Here is an 18,096-nt window from a genome sequence, read left to right as displayed (position 1 = left end):
CTAGTACCCGAAGGGTTAAATGCTGAACTAGACTTGAACCCATTTTTACATTGAATAATTTGAGATAGCTTGACAGTGTTAGTTATATTTGTCTTTAATAACTATATTTTGTTATTTTAAAACATTATGAATTTTTAAACTTGACCAATTTTTAGGGAATTTAAATAAATTTGATGTTTTTTGTATCTTTGATATATGTCTTCACATTAATTTTAGATTACATTAAACCACTCCCTTGTTGTTATTAGGTTTTACATATATATCTATTATTAGCATATTAATTATGAATTATTTATTGTTTTAAATAGAATATTACTTATGATTTTAAGATTATTTTTAGTGTATAATTTTTTTTTAGTGTAAAAATACTTTAAGGAACAATTTTAGAAACTATATATGACACTTTATGACATTATATGGATTATTGTTTATCTATTAATTTTATAAAATATGTACTAGATGAGATAAACAAATAAGGATTTATTATGTTCACAAAGAATAAATTGCCTCTGTATTCGATGATATTTAAAATGGACATTGAAATTAACCAATTAATAAAGAACAATGAACAAACAGGAAGTGGTTAAGGCTATAAATAAGCAGTGTATGATCCGGATCAAACATCTTGACAAAGGCCTGTGTATGGCTGAAACGCGTAGATGCAACTGTGAATCCGGATTTCTAACAACCTGAGAACAACCATCAATATTTCAGAGCGCTCTGGGTCTTTTTGGTTTCAAATCTCCCGCATTGGGATTGACAGTGAGGAAACTCCCTTACCGATTGGAGAATCAAAACCACGTGACGGTTGTGATTACGCGATCACACGCCAAAGGTTCCCGACGAAGGAAGGAAGGTTAGCTACGAGTAGGACCCGGTCACCGCAAATCAGGTGATTCCAGTTCCCGGTCGTGACTCTGAAAGAAAGAGTCTATCCGGAGGTAAGGTCCCGTAGCTTCAAGATATATACATAGTAAATTGTGGGACGGTTTGGTATCAGTGACTACAACCGGGATTATACTGGCTATATGACTGCATACAAGCTTGAATATTGCACTGCTTCTGACCACATTATCCATTTGTTTGGCCCAAAATCATTATAGATAGAATTAACGATCTGGACTGGAGCTCCATTGACAGTACTGTGTCCTATTGCATATGCATTTTTAGTTTTTTAATACCTTGAGTAATTTTAACCACCGGTGGTTTTGTGATTATCTTAGTTTTGTCAATTATTTTTTCTGTGTGTTTATTTATTTATATTTATTCTCTACCCATTAAATAATATATATTGCAACATTGTATTAATTATTATTTTGCCAGCTATATAATTTTAATGTTTTGCTTTAGAACTATATTTATAAGGGAAATATATTTTTTTAGGAAATTACTGTGTTTTTATACCTAGCTTTTTTAGCGCCACACTTATTTTTCTACCACTAAGACTGTGCATAGTCACTTGTACCTTAGTAAATAACAAATACGAGACACCAAGCAACATATATATTACTTAGCATAACATGAACACTAGGGAGTTATCATACGTATGCATAAATGTAGTATGAAGTACATATCTTAGGTGGTTTTACAATGATACCTAGATGGACAAAAAGACAGATGTATAATGGAGAATTATAGTCAGTATATAATGGACTGATAAAATAATAAGTCTTTCTGTTGGTATCGGCCTCCCCAAAGAATCAGGGAAGTATTGAGTAGCGTCTTTCACAAAGTAAGTAGAGCCAAAGAAAGCAAGGATATGTATATAGTCATATAGCGAAGCACTTGAAGCATGAGTGTTAGTACTGCAGCGAATAAAGAAATTTGAAGCAAAAGACAGAAACGCAGGAAGATATCTCTTATATATTGGTATACCCCTCTGTCAACTGCACCTGTCTTGTATAGATAGCAGCATACATCGAGCATAAATGGAGGCAGTGTTGCATAACAGTTTAAGGCAAAAACAAAGATGCAGGAGGATACCTCGTCTATGAATCTGTATCCCTCTGTCAACAAAACCTGTTTACTGCCGGACTTCAGCACCATTCCTCAAGTCATTCCGTCTAACAAGCTGCTTTTCAACTGAAGTGTAGAATCCGATATACAGACCAAATAAATTGCATCAAAATCCTCCAGAGTATCCTCCGAGAGTATTCACCTTGCTTAGACTTACAAACTTAGCAGCATGCTCAAATTTCTCCGCCATACGATCAGGCAAATAAGCGTGTCAGGTCACATGGAGCGGTCAGCCAATTGCCGATGTGCGTTTCACCCCCTCGTCACTAGCGAGACTGGGCTTCCTCAGGGCTTGGTCAAAAAAAATCTAACACCCTACTCTCGTGCTAACCCGACCGCGTATTCACATATGTGCTAGCCCGACCGCATATTCTAATGTGCGCTAACCCGACCGTGTAATCACATATGTGATAACCTGACCACGTATGCTAATGTGTGCTAACCCGGCATGAAAATAATTATTTCACATTCCAATGTTCTGCACATAGGGGAATATGTTCTAAGCATAAGTAGAACATATTCTTCTAAGTGCATAACATTGGAATGTGAAGTATTTACAGTAAATACACAGTATAACACTTATTAAAAATGATTATTACATAAATATGTTTTTACATGTTTTCATCTACTTAACTGCAAAGAGCTTCAATGCACTTATATATATTTGTCTATATAAGTGTACATATGTATTTATGTGTATATATGTCTGTAAATACATATATACACATATAAATACATATATCTATACATACATATACATCTTTAGACATGTATATGTATGTATCTCAATGTTAAAATCCTTTGCATGCCTTTTTTTCCTAACACCTGAGTCCTTATATCTTTGAGCCCTTATAACTTTTTTGTCCAATATTTTTTTTTGAAATAATTTTTATTAGATTGTATTATTATGAGTGTAACTGTATTTGGTAATGTATTTTTGATGTGTTTTGTGACACTTTTCTGTTTCACGAAACAGTTAACCACAGCTCAACTTGTAATACGAGCACAATTTAACCTGTGTGCAAATGGTCGCAAAAACATGAGTGCACTCCACTTGTAACCTGGCCCTAAATGAGTAAAAGGGACATAAAGTCTACATTTTTTCTTTCATGATTCAGATAGAGCATGCAATTTTAAAGAACTTTCACATTTACTTCTATTATCAATTTTTCGTTGTTCTCGTTATCTTTGGTTGAAAAGCAGGGACGTAAGATCAGGTGTGTGCATGTGTCTGGAGCACTATATGGCAGCAGTTTTGCAATACTGCTAGCCATTTGCCAGAGCACTAGATGGCAGCTATATTTTGCTTTTATGTAGTGCTCCAGACACCTACCTAGGTATCTGTTCAGCAAAGAGTAACATGGGAACAAAGCAAATTTAATAATAGAAGTAAATTGGAAACATTCTTAAAATGATATGTTCTGTCTGAATCACAATAATACATTTCTGAGTTTCATATCCCTTTAAGGGAGTCTATGGCCTCTAGTTATCAACGTGTCTACTTTACCTGCCTTCGCCGGCCCAATACGCCCGCCTAAGCTCGCCTACCATCGCCGCCGCCGCGGACCTGAATACGTTCGCCAAAGTTATCAAAAAAGCTGTCAAAAAGCCGTGCACCAAGTACGGGGCGATGAGCAGCGGACTGTGATAGTTATCACTCATCCGATCTCGCTGCTCTTCGGCTTTTTTACAGCTTTATTGACAAGCTGTCACTAAGCACCCACACTAACTACACTGTTCTACCCCCTATACCGGCGCCCCCGGAGCCCCCCGCAACTAAATAAAGTTAGTAACCCCTAAACCGCCGCTCCTAGACCCCGCCGCAACTCTTATAAATGTATTAACCTCTAAACCGCCGCTCCCGGACACCACCGCCACCTACATTATACCTAGTAACCCCTATCCTGCCCCCCCTACACCGCCGCCACTGTAATAAATTTATTAACCCCTATCCTGCCCCCCCTACACCGCCGCAACTATAATAAAATTATTAACCCCTAAACCTAAGTCTAACACTAACCCTAACACCCCCCTAACTTAAATATTAATTAAATACATTAACCCCAAATCTGCCCCCCCTACACCGCCGCCACCTATAATAAATTTATTAACCCCTATCCTGCCCCCCCTACACCGCCGCCACTGTAATAAATTTATCAACCCCTATCCTGCCCCCCCTACACCGCCGCAACTATAATAAATTTATTAACCCCTATCCTGCCGATCCCGGACCTCGCCGCAACTAAAATAGTTTAACCCCTAAACCGCCGCTCCCGGACCCCGCCACCACCTATATTAAACTTATTAACCCCTAATCTGCCCCCCCTACACCGCCGCCACCTATAATAAATTTATTAACCCCTATCCTGCCCCCCCTACACCGCCGCAACTATAATAAAATTATTAACCCCTAAACCTAAGTCTAACACTAACCCTAACACCCCACTAACTTAAATATTAATTAAATACATCTAAATAATATTTCTCTTATTAACTAAATTATTCCTATTTAAAACTAAATACTTACCTGTAAAATAAACCCTAATATAGCTACAATATAAATAATAATTATATTGTAGCTATCTTAGGATTTATTTTTATTTTACAGGCAACTTTCAATTTATTTTAACTAGGTACAATAACTATTAAATAGTTATTAACTATTTAATAGCTACCTAGATAAAATAAAGAGAAATTTAACTGTAAAATAAAAACTAACCTAAGTTACAATTACACCTAACACTACACTATACTGTACTTAAATAAATTATTCCTATTTAAAAATAAATACTTACCTGTAAAATAAACCCTAAGATAGCTACAATGTAATTAATAATTACATTGTAGCTATTTTAGGATTTATATTTATTTTACAGGTAACTTTGTATTTATTTTAGCTAGTTAGAATAGTTATTAAATAGTTATTAACTATTTAATAACTACCTAGCTAAAAGAAATACAAAAGTACCTGTAAAATAAATCCTAACCTAAGTTACAATTAAACCTAACACTACACTATCATTAAATTAATTAAATAAATTACCTTCAAATAACTACAATTAAATACAATTAAATAAACTAACTACAATAAAAAAAATAAAAAAAGCTAAGTTACAAAAAATAATTTACAAACATTTCAAAAATATTACAACAATTTTAAGCTACTTACACCTAATCTAAGCCCCCTAATAAAATAACAAAGCCCCCCAAAATAAAAAAATGCCCTACCCTATTCTACATTAAAAAGTAAACAGCTCTTTTGCCTTACCAGCCCTTAAAAGGGCCTTTTGCGGGGCATGCCCCAAAGAAAACAGCTCTTTTGCCTGTAAAAAAAAATACAACCCCCCCCAACATTACAACCCACCACCCACATACCCCTACTCTAACCCAAACCCCCCTTAAATAAACCTAACACTACCCCCCTGAAGATCATCCTACCTTGAGCCGTCTTCAGCCAGCCGACCACCGATGGAACCAAAGAGGAGATCCGGAGCGGCAAAAGTCTTCGTCCAAGGGGCGCTGAAGAGGTCTTCCATCTGATAGAAGTCTTCATCCAGGCGGCGTCTTCAATCTTCATCCATCCGGAGCGGAGCCATCTTCAGAAGAGCCTACGCAGAGCCATCCTCTTCTTCCCGACGACTAACGACGAATGACGGTACCTTTAAGTGACGTCATCCAAGATGGCGTCACTCGAATTCCGATTGGCTGATAGGATTCTATCAGCCAATCGGAATTAAGGTAGAAAAATCTGATTGGCTGATTGAATCAGCCAATCAGATTCAAGTTCAATCCGATTGGCTGATTGGATTGAACTTGAATCTGATTGGCTGATTCAATCAGCCAATCAGATTTTTCTACCTTAATTCCGATTCGCTGATAGAATCCTATCAGCCAATCGGAATTCGAGTGACGCCATCTTGGATGACGTCACTTAAAGGTACCGTCATTCGTCGTTAGTCGTCAGGAAGAAGAGGATGGCTCCGCGTAGGCTCTTCTGAAGATGGCTCCGCTCCGCTCCGGATGGATGAAGATTGAAGACGCCGCCTGGATGAAGACTTCTATTGGATGGAAGACCTCTTCAGCGCCCCTTGGATGAAGACTTCAATCGGATGGAAGACTTCTTCAGCGCCCCTTGGATGATGACTTCTGCCGCTCCGGATCTCCTCTTCGGTTCCATCGTTGGTCAGCTGGCTGAAGACGGCTCAAGGTAGGATGATCTTCAGGGGGGTAGTGTTAGGTTTATTTAAGGGGGGTTTGGGTTAGAGTAGGGGTATGTGGGTGGTGGGTTGTAATGTTGGGGGGGGTTGTATTTTTTTTACAGGCAAAAGAGCTGTTTTCTTTGGGGCATGCCCCGCAAAAGGCCCTTTTAAGGGCTGGTAAGGCAAAAGAGCTGTTTACTTTTTAATGTAGAATAGGGTAGGGCATTTTTTTTATTTTGGGGGGCTTTGTTATTTTATTAGGGGGCTTAGATTAGGTGTAAGTAGTTTAAAATTGTTGTAATATTTTTGAAATGTTTGTAAATTATTTTTTTTATTTTTTGCAACTTAGCTTTTTTATTTTTTGTACTTTAGTTAGTTTATTTAATTGTATTGTAGTTATTTGTATGTAATTTATTTAATTTATTTAATGATAGTGTAGTGTTAGGTTTTATTGTAACTTAGGTTAGGATTTATTTTACAGGTAATTTTGTATTTCTTTTAGCTAGGTAGTTATTAAATAGTTAATAACTATTTAATAACTATTCTAACTAGCTAAAATAAATACAAAGTTACCTGTAAAATAAATATAAATCCTAAAATAGCTACAATGTAATTATTAATTACATTGTAGCTATCTTAGGGTTTATTTTACAGGTAAGTATTTATTTTTAAATAGGAATAATTTATTTAAGTACAGTATAGTGTAGTGTTAGGTGTAATTGTAACTTAGGTTAGTTTTTATTTTACAGGTAAATTTCTCTTTATTTTATCTAGGTAGCTATTAAATAGTTAATAACTATTTAATAGCTATTGTACCTAGTTAAAATAAATTGAAAGTTGCCTGTAAAATAAAAATAAATCCTAAGATAGCTACAATATAATTATTATTTATATTGTAGCTATATTAGGGTATATTTTAAAGGTAAGTATTTAGTTTTAAATAGGAATAATTTAGTTTGTATAATTTAGATGTATTTATTTAATATTTAAGTTAGGGGGGTGTTAGGGTTAGACTTAGGTTTAGGGGTTAATCATTTTATTATAGTTGCGGCGGTGTGGGGGGGGCAGGATAGGGGTTAATAAGTTTAAGATAGGTTGCGGCGGGGCCGGGAGCGGCGGTTTAGTGGTTAAACTATTTATTTAGTTGTGGCGAGGTCCGGGATCCGCAGGATAGGGGTTAATAACTTTATTATAGGTGGCGGCGGTATGGGGGGGCAGGATAGGGGTTACTAGGTATAATGTAGGTGGTGGCGGGGACCGGGAGCGGTGGTTTAGGGGTTAACATATTTATTATAGTGGCGGTGGGCTCCGGGAGCGGCGGTTTAGGGGGTAATCCATTTATTTAGTTGCGGCGGTGTAGGGGGGCAGATTAGGGGTGTTTAGACTCGGGGTACATGTTAGGGTGTTAGGTGTAGACAGCTCCCATAGGAATGAATGGGATATCTGGCAGCAGCAAACATGAACTTTCGCTATGGTCAGACCCCCATTGATTCCTATGGGATCCGCCGCCTCCAGGGCGGCGGTTTGAAAACCAGGTACGCTGGGCTGGAAAAGTGCCGAGCGTACCTGCTAGTTTTTTGATAACTCCCAAAAGTAGTCAGATTGTTCCGAACTTGTGTGTGGAACATCTGGAGTGACGTAAGAATCGATCTGTGTCGGACTGAGTCCGGCGGATCGAAGCTTACGTCACTAAATTTTACTTTTGCCGGTATCTAGGGCTTGATAACTAAGGTGAATCAGCCTCGCCACAAATACGCTGCAGAATTCCAGCGTATTTGAGGTAGAGACGTTGATAACTAGAGGCCAATGCGTGTGCTACAATTAGAGAGAGTTTAAAGTGTTAAACAATCAATGATATTTGTGTATAGGCATGGTGGGTATACTGAGCATGTTTTCTAAATTATGTTTTTAAACTTTAAATATTTGAAAAAAAAATTAAAATTAAAATTTCAATCATCTAAAATCAAGAACACGCCAGGAAATTATTTTCCATAAGAAGAAATTGTCCGCAACTTATATCATCTTATATATTGGGATCTTAACAGTTCTAATACTGCATGTAACCACTAAGTTATATGTTTTTTCATTTCATGAAAGTGCTTTCATGAAGTGCTCCAGATGCCTACCTAGGCATCTCTTCAGCAAAGGATATCATAGAATAAAGCAAATTTGATAATAGAAGTAAATTGGAAACTTTTTTTGTAAAATGGCATACTCTGGGGTAGATTTAACAAGCAGCCGATGCTGCTTTCTACCCCCGAAGTTTCCGGCTGGCCGGAAACGTAAGTTAAGAAGCACTGAAGCAGCGGTCCTTAGCTTGTCGTGGTGGATTGCATTCATTTTAATCCGCTCTGGATGATTGACGCCCCCTGCTAGTGGCCGATTGGCCGTGAATGTGCAGGGGGCGGCATTTCACAAGCATTTCACAAGAAATACTTTGCAATGTTCAGCATACACTGTCCGCTCGCCTCTTGTTAAATTGACCCCTAAGTCTGATTTACAAAAGGAATTTTTTAGGTTTCATTTTCCTTTGAATTAACCCAGATAATCTAATTGTATGTACATTTTAAATGTTCACACTCAAACATGGCATAAGGTGCTCTGCCGTGGAGAACCAATATCTGTCCTTGCACAACCCAAACTTTGTCCTGATCTTCTTGGTCCTACAAACACATGGAGCAAACGTTGGCAGCATAGCAATTCTATACACAGTGCAGCATGCAAATAAAAAATGGAATGTGAATAATGTTTTTTTAATTTTATTTAAATAAAACATTTCATGGATAATTGTTTTTAATTAAATCCCTATTTAAAAGGGACATAATGCTCACAATTGAAATGATCATAAATTTATTTCACAACTGAATAGGAGCATTTCTAGGATACACATCAGCAAAACTGCTTCTGGCAAAATGTATCATTGTTTCTCTGACAGCTGTCATTGTGCAAAGAGTATATGTAAATATGCCATATGTGTGTGAATTCAAACACCATGGGGCCTATTTATCAAAGCGTCAACTGTGCTGCATTCGCCGGCACCAATACGCTAGCCTAACAATGCCGCCGCTGACCTGAATACGCTCTCCATAGTTACCAAAAAAGCTGTCAAAAAGCTGCGCATCAAGTACGGGGCGATGAGCAGCGGACTGTTGTTAACTAACAGTCATCAATCTCGCTGCTTTTCGGCTTTTTGACAGCTTTATTTGTATACTGTCACTAAACAACCACACTATACTAAACTGTTTAACCCCTATACCGCCGCTCCCGGACCCCGCCGCAACTAAATAAAGTTATTAACCCCTAAACCGCCGCTCCCGGAGCCCACTGCCACTCTAATAAAGATATTAACCCCTAAACCACCGCTCCCGGAGCCCACCACCACTCTAATAAAGTTTTTAACTAGATATGTGGATGATCGAAAAATTTGTTTCGGTTCGGATCGATTCGGAGGTTTTCGAATTTCGTTTCGGATCGATTCGAATTCGGAAAACTTTGAATGAATTCATTTCGGATTCATTCGGATTCAAAAAAATTCGGCTGGATTCGGTTCGGAAATTCGGAATTTCGGTATGTGTGCTGTGTATTAGACTAGTATTATGTACTGTATATTAGGTGTAACCCATAGCAGAGTGATATAACCTAATATACTGTACAATACTAGTGTAATCCATGTCCATCCGAATTTACCGAATAAATCCGAGCAAATTTGGATTTATTCGGTAAATTCGGCAGTATTTTAATTCGGAAATTCGGTTCGATCCGAATCTCCGAATTTGCCGAATTTCCGAATCGAACCGAACCGAATTGCACATGTCTATTATTAACCCGTAAACCGCCGCTCCCGGAGCCCACCGCCACCTACATTATACTTATTAACCCCTAATCTGCCACCCCCTATACTGCCGCCACCTACATAAAGTTATTAACCCCTAAACCGCCAGCCCCCACATCGCCATAAACTAAATTAAACTATTAACCCCTAAACCTAACAACCCGCTAACTTTATATTAAATATTAACTCATCCCTTTCTTATAATAAATTTAAACTTACTTTTAGAATTAAATTAAACTATATTAAACTAATAATTAACCTACCCTAACTATTATAATAAAATTACATTAAACTATATTAAACTATTAAGTAACCTACCCTAACTATTATAATTAAATTACATTAAACTATATTAAACTATTAATTAACCTACCCTAAATATTATACTAAAATTACATTAAACTATATTAAAATAATAATTAATCTATCCTAACTTTTATACTAAAATTACATAAAACTACAAATTAAAATAACTATATTATATATTTAAACACCTAACACCTAGAATTCTATCAGCCAATTAAGGTTGAAAAAATCCTATTAGCTTTTCCAATCAGCCAATAGGATTGAGCTTTCATCCTATTGGCTGATCCAATCAGCCAATAGGATTGAGCTCACATTCTATTGGCTATTCCAATCAGCCAATAGAATGCAAGCTCAATCCTATTGGCTGATTGCAACAGCCAATAGGATTTTTTCAACCTTAATTCCGATTGGCTGATAGAATTCTATCAGCCAATCGGAATCTAAGGGACGCCATTCTTGGATGAAGTCATTTAAACGAACCTTCATTTGTCGGTAGTCGTCGGAAAGAAGAGGATGCTCCGCGTCGAATGTCTTGAAGATGGAGCCGCTCTGTGCCGGATGGATGAAGATAGAAGATGATGTCTGGATGAAGACTTCTGCGGGCTTGGATGAAAACTTCGGCCGCTTCGATGAGGACTTCTCGCGGCTTCTTGGAGGATGGATGTCGGATCTTCAAAACTGTAAGTAAATCTTCTGGGGTTAGTGTTAGGATTTTTTAAGGGTGTATTGGGTGGGTTTTAGTTTTAGATGAGGACTTGGGCTGCAATAGAGCTAAATGCCCTTTTAAGGGCAATGCCCATCCAAATGCCTTTTTCAGGGCAATGGGGAGCTTAGGTTTTTTTAGTTAGCTTTTTATTTGGGCGGTTGGTTGTGTGGGTGATGGGTTTTACTGTTGGGGGGTATTTGTATTTTTGTTTTACAGGTAAAAGAGCTGATTTCTTTGGGGCAATGCCCCGCAAAAGGCCCTTTTAAGGGCTTTTTGTAGTTTATTGTAGGTTAGAAGATTTTTTTATTTTGGGGGGGCTTTTTTATTTTCATAGGGCTCTTAGATTAGGTGTAATTAGTTTAAAGCTTTGATAATTTCTTTTTTATTTTTTGTAACTTAATGTTTGTTATTTTTGGTAACTTATTTGTTAATTTTTGGTAACAGTATTTTTTTAGTGTAGATTTAAATTATTTAAGTAGGGTTAGGTGTTTAAATATATAATATTGTTATTTTAATTTGTAGTTTTATGTAATTTTAGTATAAAAGTTAGGTTTGATTCATTTTTATTTTAATATAGTTTAATGTAATTTAATTATAATAGTTAGGGTAGGTTAATTATTAGTTTGATATAGTTTAATGTAATTTTATTATAATAGTTAGGGTAGGTTAATTATTAGTTTAATATGGTTTAATTTAATTCTAAAGATAAGTTTAAATTTATTATAAGATAGGGATAAGTTAATATTTAATATAAAGTTAGCGGGTTGTTAGGTTTAAGGGTTAATAGTTTAATTTAGTTTATGGCGATGTGGGGGGCTGGCGGTTTAGGGGTTAATAACTTTATTTAGTTGCGGTGGGGTCCGGGAGCGGCGGAATAGGGGGTTAATAACTCTATGTAGGTGGCGGCGGTGGCGGGCGGCAGATTAGGGGTTAATAAGTATAATGTAGGTGTCGGCGGTGTCGGGGTGGCAGATTAGGGGTTAATAAGTATAATGTAGGTGGCAGCGGTGTCGGGGCGGCAGATTAGGGGTGTTTAGACTCGGGGTACATGTTAGGGTGTTAGGTGTAAACATAACTTTTATTCTCCCATAGGAATCAATGGGATACCGGGCAGCAGCGAACATAAGCTTTCGCTGCTTTCAGACTCCCATTGATTCCTATGGCATCCACCGCCTCCAGGATGGCGGATTGAAAACCAGGTACGCTGGGCCGGAATAGTGGCGAGCGTATCTGGTAGATTTTTGTTAACTTTCAAAAGTAGTCAGATAGTGCCGAATTTGCATTCGGAACATCTGTAGTGACGTAAGCATCGATCTGTGTTGGACTGAGACCGGCGGATCGTATGTTACGTCACAAAATTCTACTTTTGCTGGTCTGTAGGCTTTGATAACTAAGGGGAATCAAGCTTTCCACAATTACGCTGCGGAATTCCAGCATATTTGAGGTTGACGGCTTGATAAATAGGCCTCCATGCCTGCTTGCAGATGATATATTGCATCATCCATGGCTCAGTTTGCCTCATTTTTGATAATTACATGTCCCCACCATCTTTATGTGCAGACACAATGTTCAAGTGGGTGAGCAAGGTACATATGCACATATTCTTTGCTCACAGTAAAAACTATCACTAAACCAGAGGATTTTGGTAATACACTTACATTGCAAAACTGCTTCTTTTTAATATTGTAATGCATCCATGTGCATTTCAGTTCTGAGCTGTATGTCCCTTTAAAGGTACACAAAAATGCAAAACAAGACAATGACAACCACCAATCAGCAGTGAGCTCCTGGTAGTGCATTGCTGCTCCTGAGCATACCTAGGTATGCTGTTCAACAAAGGATACCAAGAGCAGAAAGTAAATTTAGTAATAGACTAATCTGAAATGTGTCTTAAAATTACATGCATTATTTGAATCATAACCATTGTATTTTGACTTTAAAGTCCCTTTAAGAATGGCTGTGCAATTTGTAGTTATGTATTTTGTGAGATGTTACAAACTAAGGAGACAATAGAGATTTAGAAACTAGCACAACTAGTTTGTTATATGAAAAGGGATTAAAAGTAAAATGTTACTGTGAAAGTATTAATAATAAAAGATGAAGCAACATTGAAATACTGATTTTTCTCCAGAGAAAGGGATAATGATTTTCTGTTGATTTACCTTTTCTTACAGATTTAAGAAGAATTACAGCAGGATTCTTAGGCATGGCAGCTGCTGTGCTCCTGTGTGGATGCATAGTAGCAGCAGTAAGCTTCTTTTGGGAAGAGAGCCTTACACAACACGTAGCTGGACTCCTTTTCCTCATGACAGGTAATTAATTGTTTAATATAGCTGTAGGAATCCAGCTGAAGGGCTTAACAGCATATCGAAATGCAATGATGTATTCAAAGCAAAGATTAGCATGACAAATAATATGCAGATTAATTAGATTAGCTGATTAAATATTGAAGATTTAGGAAAAGCTATAAATTAGTTACTAGACTGATCAAACAATGGCTGTGTAGAATGTATCAATGTAAAATCTGCTCTTTAAATTCTTTCAGAACGTAACAATTAGGTAATTTAAGACCTGATCGGTCCAATGGGCTTCCACTTTCCAAGAACCATATATTAACATGGAATCTCAAATCAGACCCCATCACCTGTAGACCAGACCAATTTCCCTGTAGTCCTAATCAGACATATGCCCACATAGGACTTCCAATCAGACTACAATATTTGCGGCTCCAGTGTAAGTTATATGCCCATACCAGACCCTTTCAGTGTAGTGTCATGTTTTTCCATTCATTTTACTGGACAAGTAGTTAAAATGCTGCACTGTCCTTTTAAATACTAATGCCTGGCAAACCTAATAATAAACCCCAGATCCCTATGACTGCACAAAAAAAGGGATCCATGGTTAGTTGCTTTTATTAACACCAGTAATGGCGCATAGTATTGCCACAACAGCACATCCTGAATCAATACAGTCAAAAAATGCAATGAATAAAAATATAACATTAATTGGAAAATATTTATAGAAATGTGTAAAAATGTATCCTTAGATACAGTTCTTAGAAATGACATTTTCTATTCTGCTTATATCTTATTAATGGCTGGTAGAAAAGAAACTGAGATTAGCTTCTTACCAACAGGTTGTAGTTAAAGGGACATTGAACTATACACATTTCTCCCCTTAAATGTGCTCCCAATGACCCATTTTACCTGACAGACTGTATTAAAGAGATTACAAATAGCTAATTTGCCTTTATTTTGTTATTTAAAATAATTGCTTTTGCTCGTTGAATCTCCAATCTATACTGAAAAGTTTAGTACTGCAGTATTGAGTATAGAATGTTTTTTTTTAAACAAGAGGAATCAACAGAAATCAACTTCCCAGTCGAAAGGCAGGGAGACAGATGTTCATGCAACTACTATTACGCAAAACACTTGTTACTCTAATAGAAAAACACATGTATATGAAAACAGAGATGAATACGATTCTATACCCTATCTGATTTGTACTGGCTGCAATATTTCATTTTTTAATCGTGCCCCTTGCTCCCTGCTAGCTTTACTCTCCCAAGCAAAGTTCCCCATTCCAGCAAACTCCATAACATTCTATGGGAGACATTGTGCAACTGGCAGGGAAGCACCTTTTTTTATCGAATTCCCTGGCACCCGTGTGAGTGCTATTTTGGAAAACTATTGTAAATTTTAGTAACTGTTTCAGGTTTTGCTACAAAACCATGAACAATGAAAAGGTTTAGTAAAAACAATTTAACACTTAGAAACACATTACATAAACCAAGGGAAACCAACTGGTGGTCTGCAACAGTAGGTTTAGCAGCATCTTGAAAAAGAAAACAGATAAAGTATGTGCACTAGTTAATGTGGCCTAAGGAAAAACATAAATAAGAATGTGTGCTTTGTACACTTCTGATGGGTGGACAAACAAGATGTCTGTAACTCTCACAAATCCTCCAGAGTGGAGATGGAAGACTAGCAGGCTGAGTGTACCATGCAACCTCACCTACATTTGGTCCTGTGTCCCTGGATATTTTTAGGAAATATGTAATTATTTGTATGTTTAATATCCATGCATTGTGTATGTGGCTCTTAAAGGGGCATGAAAACCCAAAGTTTTATTTTGTGACTCTGACAGAGCATAGCATTTTAATCAGCTTTCAATTTTACTTATTTAATCAAAATTGATGTATTCTACTGATATCCTTTTGTTGAAGAGAATACCTAGGTAGGCTAATGAACTGAAATGCATTACTGGAAGCTAGCTTCTGATTCATTGGCTCACATGATATGTTCAGCTAGCTCCCATTAGTTTATATCTGCTCCTTCAATAAAGGATACTAAGAGAGTGAAGCAAATTTGATAATATAAGTATCTTGGAAAGTTGTTTAAAATGGAATGTTCTATCTGAATCATGAAATAAATACAAATTGGGTTTCATATCTCTTTAAAGCTTCTAAAAACACTGACCTGAAGCCCCTATGTGTTAGGAATTGGCCATCACTAACAAACAATTTATCAAGAAGAGGAATTACTGTAATGTAATGACAAGAATTCCTTTGTGATATATGCATGCGCTTTATAAACCTCTGATGCCCCACAGGAGCATTTATCCCAAATGAACGTAATTGCTGAAAAACAATAGTTGCTTTAGTTCCTTCTCAATAACAATGTCTCTTTGATGTATTTTTCAGGAATATTTTGTACCATTTCTTTGTGTACTTATGCAGCAAGTGTCTCTTATGATCTACATCGCCTGCCAAAATTCATTTACGGGCTTCCAAGTGACGTTGAGCATGGATACAGCTGGTCTTTGTTTTGTGCCTGGTGCAGTCTGGGCATGATAGTGGCAGCTGGATGCCTTTGTACTGCCTACCCATTTATCAGTAGAACGAAGATTTTGCTCCTGAAGTCTGCCAGAGACACTTGCGTATGACTGGGCACTGTGTGTTAGTGACTTTGTTTTCCATGACAAAACATTGTGTGCACTACAAAACTGATCCCTAGTGCTCAATACATATTTGAGAGTGATCTTTAATGTTTAAAGCACAAATATTGTAAGCTTAAACAAAAGATTTGACATAAAACCCATAGCTTTCCAACAAGGAAAAAGAACTTAAAAATTGTTATGGTGACCTATCGTACCACTATTGGACATTTTCCTGTGCTCATCTGGTCTGTGTGAATTGTTCAACGGAGAAATCATTGGAATCGTAAATATTTTGGAAAATATATGGAGATAAAAACAAATCGACAATGGGAAAAAAAAAATAATATCTCCTCATAAACAACACAACAAAAAACTTTAAAAGCATGGAAATACTGTGCAATCAAAGTGCTTTAACAAATTATTATTTATGCAACATATTTGTGTGTCTTCAACTGAATTGTCAATCTATGGGGGGGGAAAATAGCGAGGAAACAATTTCCCTTTCTGGGTTCATTTTCTGATACCTTTGCTTGATTTCATTTCAAAGCAGAGAAAATACAAAGATCTATTTGTGAAATAAGACGTGTGGAAAGAAAATAAATATACTGTTAATCTCATGCTTGATAAATTGTTTATACAAACTGTTATGAAGTCAGTCAAATTGCTTGTTTCATTATAACATCATGTTTGCATTTCATTTCCTGGTGTGTATTCTAGAAAGATATCATTCAGGTCGTTCCATAAATAACTGTGTAATAATATACAGTACAGCACATGAAATGATTAATCCCTGTTTGTAGCACTGTACATTTCTAATATTGCTTCTAAAGAAACTCTATAGTTGATTTTTATCTCTATAGTTGTTTAATTTAACCAATAATTTGCCTCTTACAAATCTAACACATATTCAAACATTTAAAAAATAAATAAATATATATATATATTTTAATTTAAAGGGACAGTCTACACCAGAATGTTTATTGTTTAAAAAGATAGATAATCCCTTTATTACCCATTCCCTAGTTTTGCAGTTATATAAATACACGTTTTACCTCTGTGATTACCTTGTATCTAAGCCTCTGCAAACTGCCCCCTTATTTCAGTTCTTTTGACAGACATCCATTTTAGCCAATCAGAGCTGGCTCACTGGAACTCCACGTGCGTGAGCACAGTGTTATCTATATGACACACATGAACTAACACCCTTAAGTGGTGAACAACTGTCAAAATGCCCTGAGAGAAGAGGCGGCCTTCAAGGCCTTAGAAATTAGCATATGAGCCTCCTAGGTTTAGCTTTCAACTAAGAATACCAAGAAAACAAAGCAAAATTGGTGATAAAAGTAAATTGGAAAAATGTTTAACATTATATTCTCTATCTGAATCATGAAAGTTTATTTTGGACTAGACTGTCCCTTTAATAGCTTGGTTGCTTTAGGACTCGCTACATTTATAGCACTTACCAATTATATAAATATGGGCTAAGATGCAGTGTTTGTTTTTTAAAGGGATATGAAACCCACATTTTTTCTTTTGTGATTTAGACAGAGAACACAATTAAAAAAAGTTCTCAGTTTACCTCTGTTATCAAATTTGCTTTGTTCCAATGGTATTCGTTGTTAAAGAGATACATAGGTAGGTATCTGTGGCACTACATGTCAGGAAATATTGCTGTCATCTAGTGCTCTTGCAAAACTGCTGTTCTATAGTCCTCCATTCACATGCTCCCGAGCATATGCTCCTGCTTTCAAACAAAAGAAACAAAGAGAATGTAGAGCTTTTTAATAATATAAATAAATTAGAAAGCTGCTTAAAATGAAATGCTCTATCTGAATCATGAAAGAAACATTTTGAGTTTCATATAACTTTAAGAAACTTATTTTCTAACAAAAAATGGCCAATTAAAATCTCCTTTTTACACCCCTTGTGCTAGAGGTGTTTAGTTGTTTGGCCCTCTTTGGAGGTACACATAATTTTTTAACTGTTTTTCTGTGAGGTACCCACTCAAATTATACCTCATTTATTTCAGCAGACCAAGCATTTTTAGAAAATTACTTTAGTTTTCAGAAATATCATAATATAAGAAAAAAACCACCATGTGA

At 36.5% G+C, this 18,096-nt stretch overlaps 1 protein-coding gene across 1 annotated transcript in view; it reads left to right on the top strand.

Annotated features, from left to right (window-relative positions):
• The window catches only part of TMEM178A (transmembrane protein 178A), a 247,067-nt gene extending 230,714 nt beyond the window's left edge, over positions 1–16,353 (top strand). Inside the window, exons 3-4 of the mRNA XM_053709288.1 lie at positions 13,234–13,371; positions 15,762–16,353. Of these exons, the coding sequence (XP_053565263.1) occupies positions 13,234–13,371; positions 15,762–16,003 (380 nt within the window). The 3' untranslated portion in view covers positions 16,004–16,353. The remainder of the gene's footprint in view (positions 1–13,233; positions 13,372–15,761) is intronic.
• Positions 16,354–18,096: the final 1,743 nt, after the last annotated feature.

Source organism: Bombina bombina, chromosome 4 (assembly GCF_027579735.1).
Source record: "Bombina bombina isolate aBomBom1 chromosome 4, aBomBom1.pri, whole genome shotgun sequence".
NCBI classification, from domain to species: Eukaryota; Metazoa; Chordata; class Amphibia; order Anura; family Bombinatoridae; genus Bombina; species Bombina bombina.
Note: the sequence above shows the minus strand (reverse complement) of the source record. Positions and strands in the feature narration are given on the sequence as shown.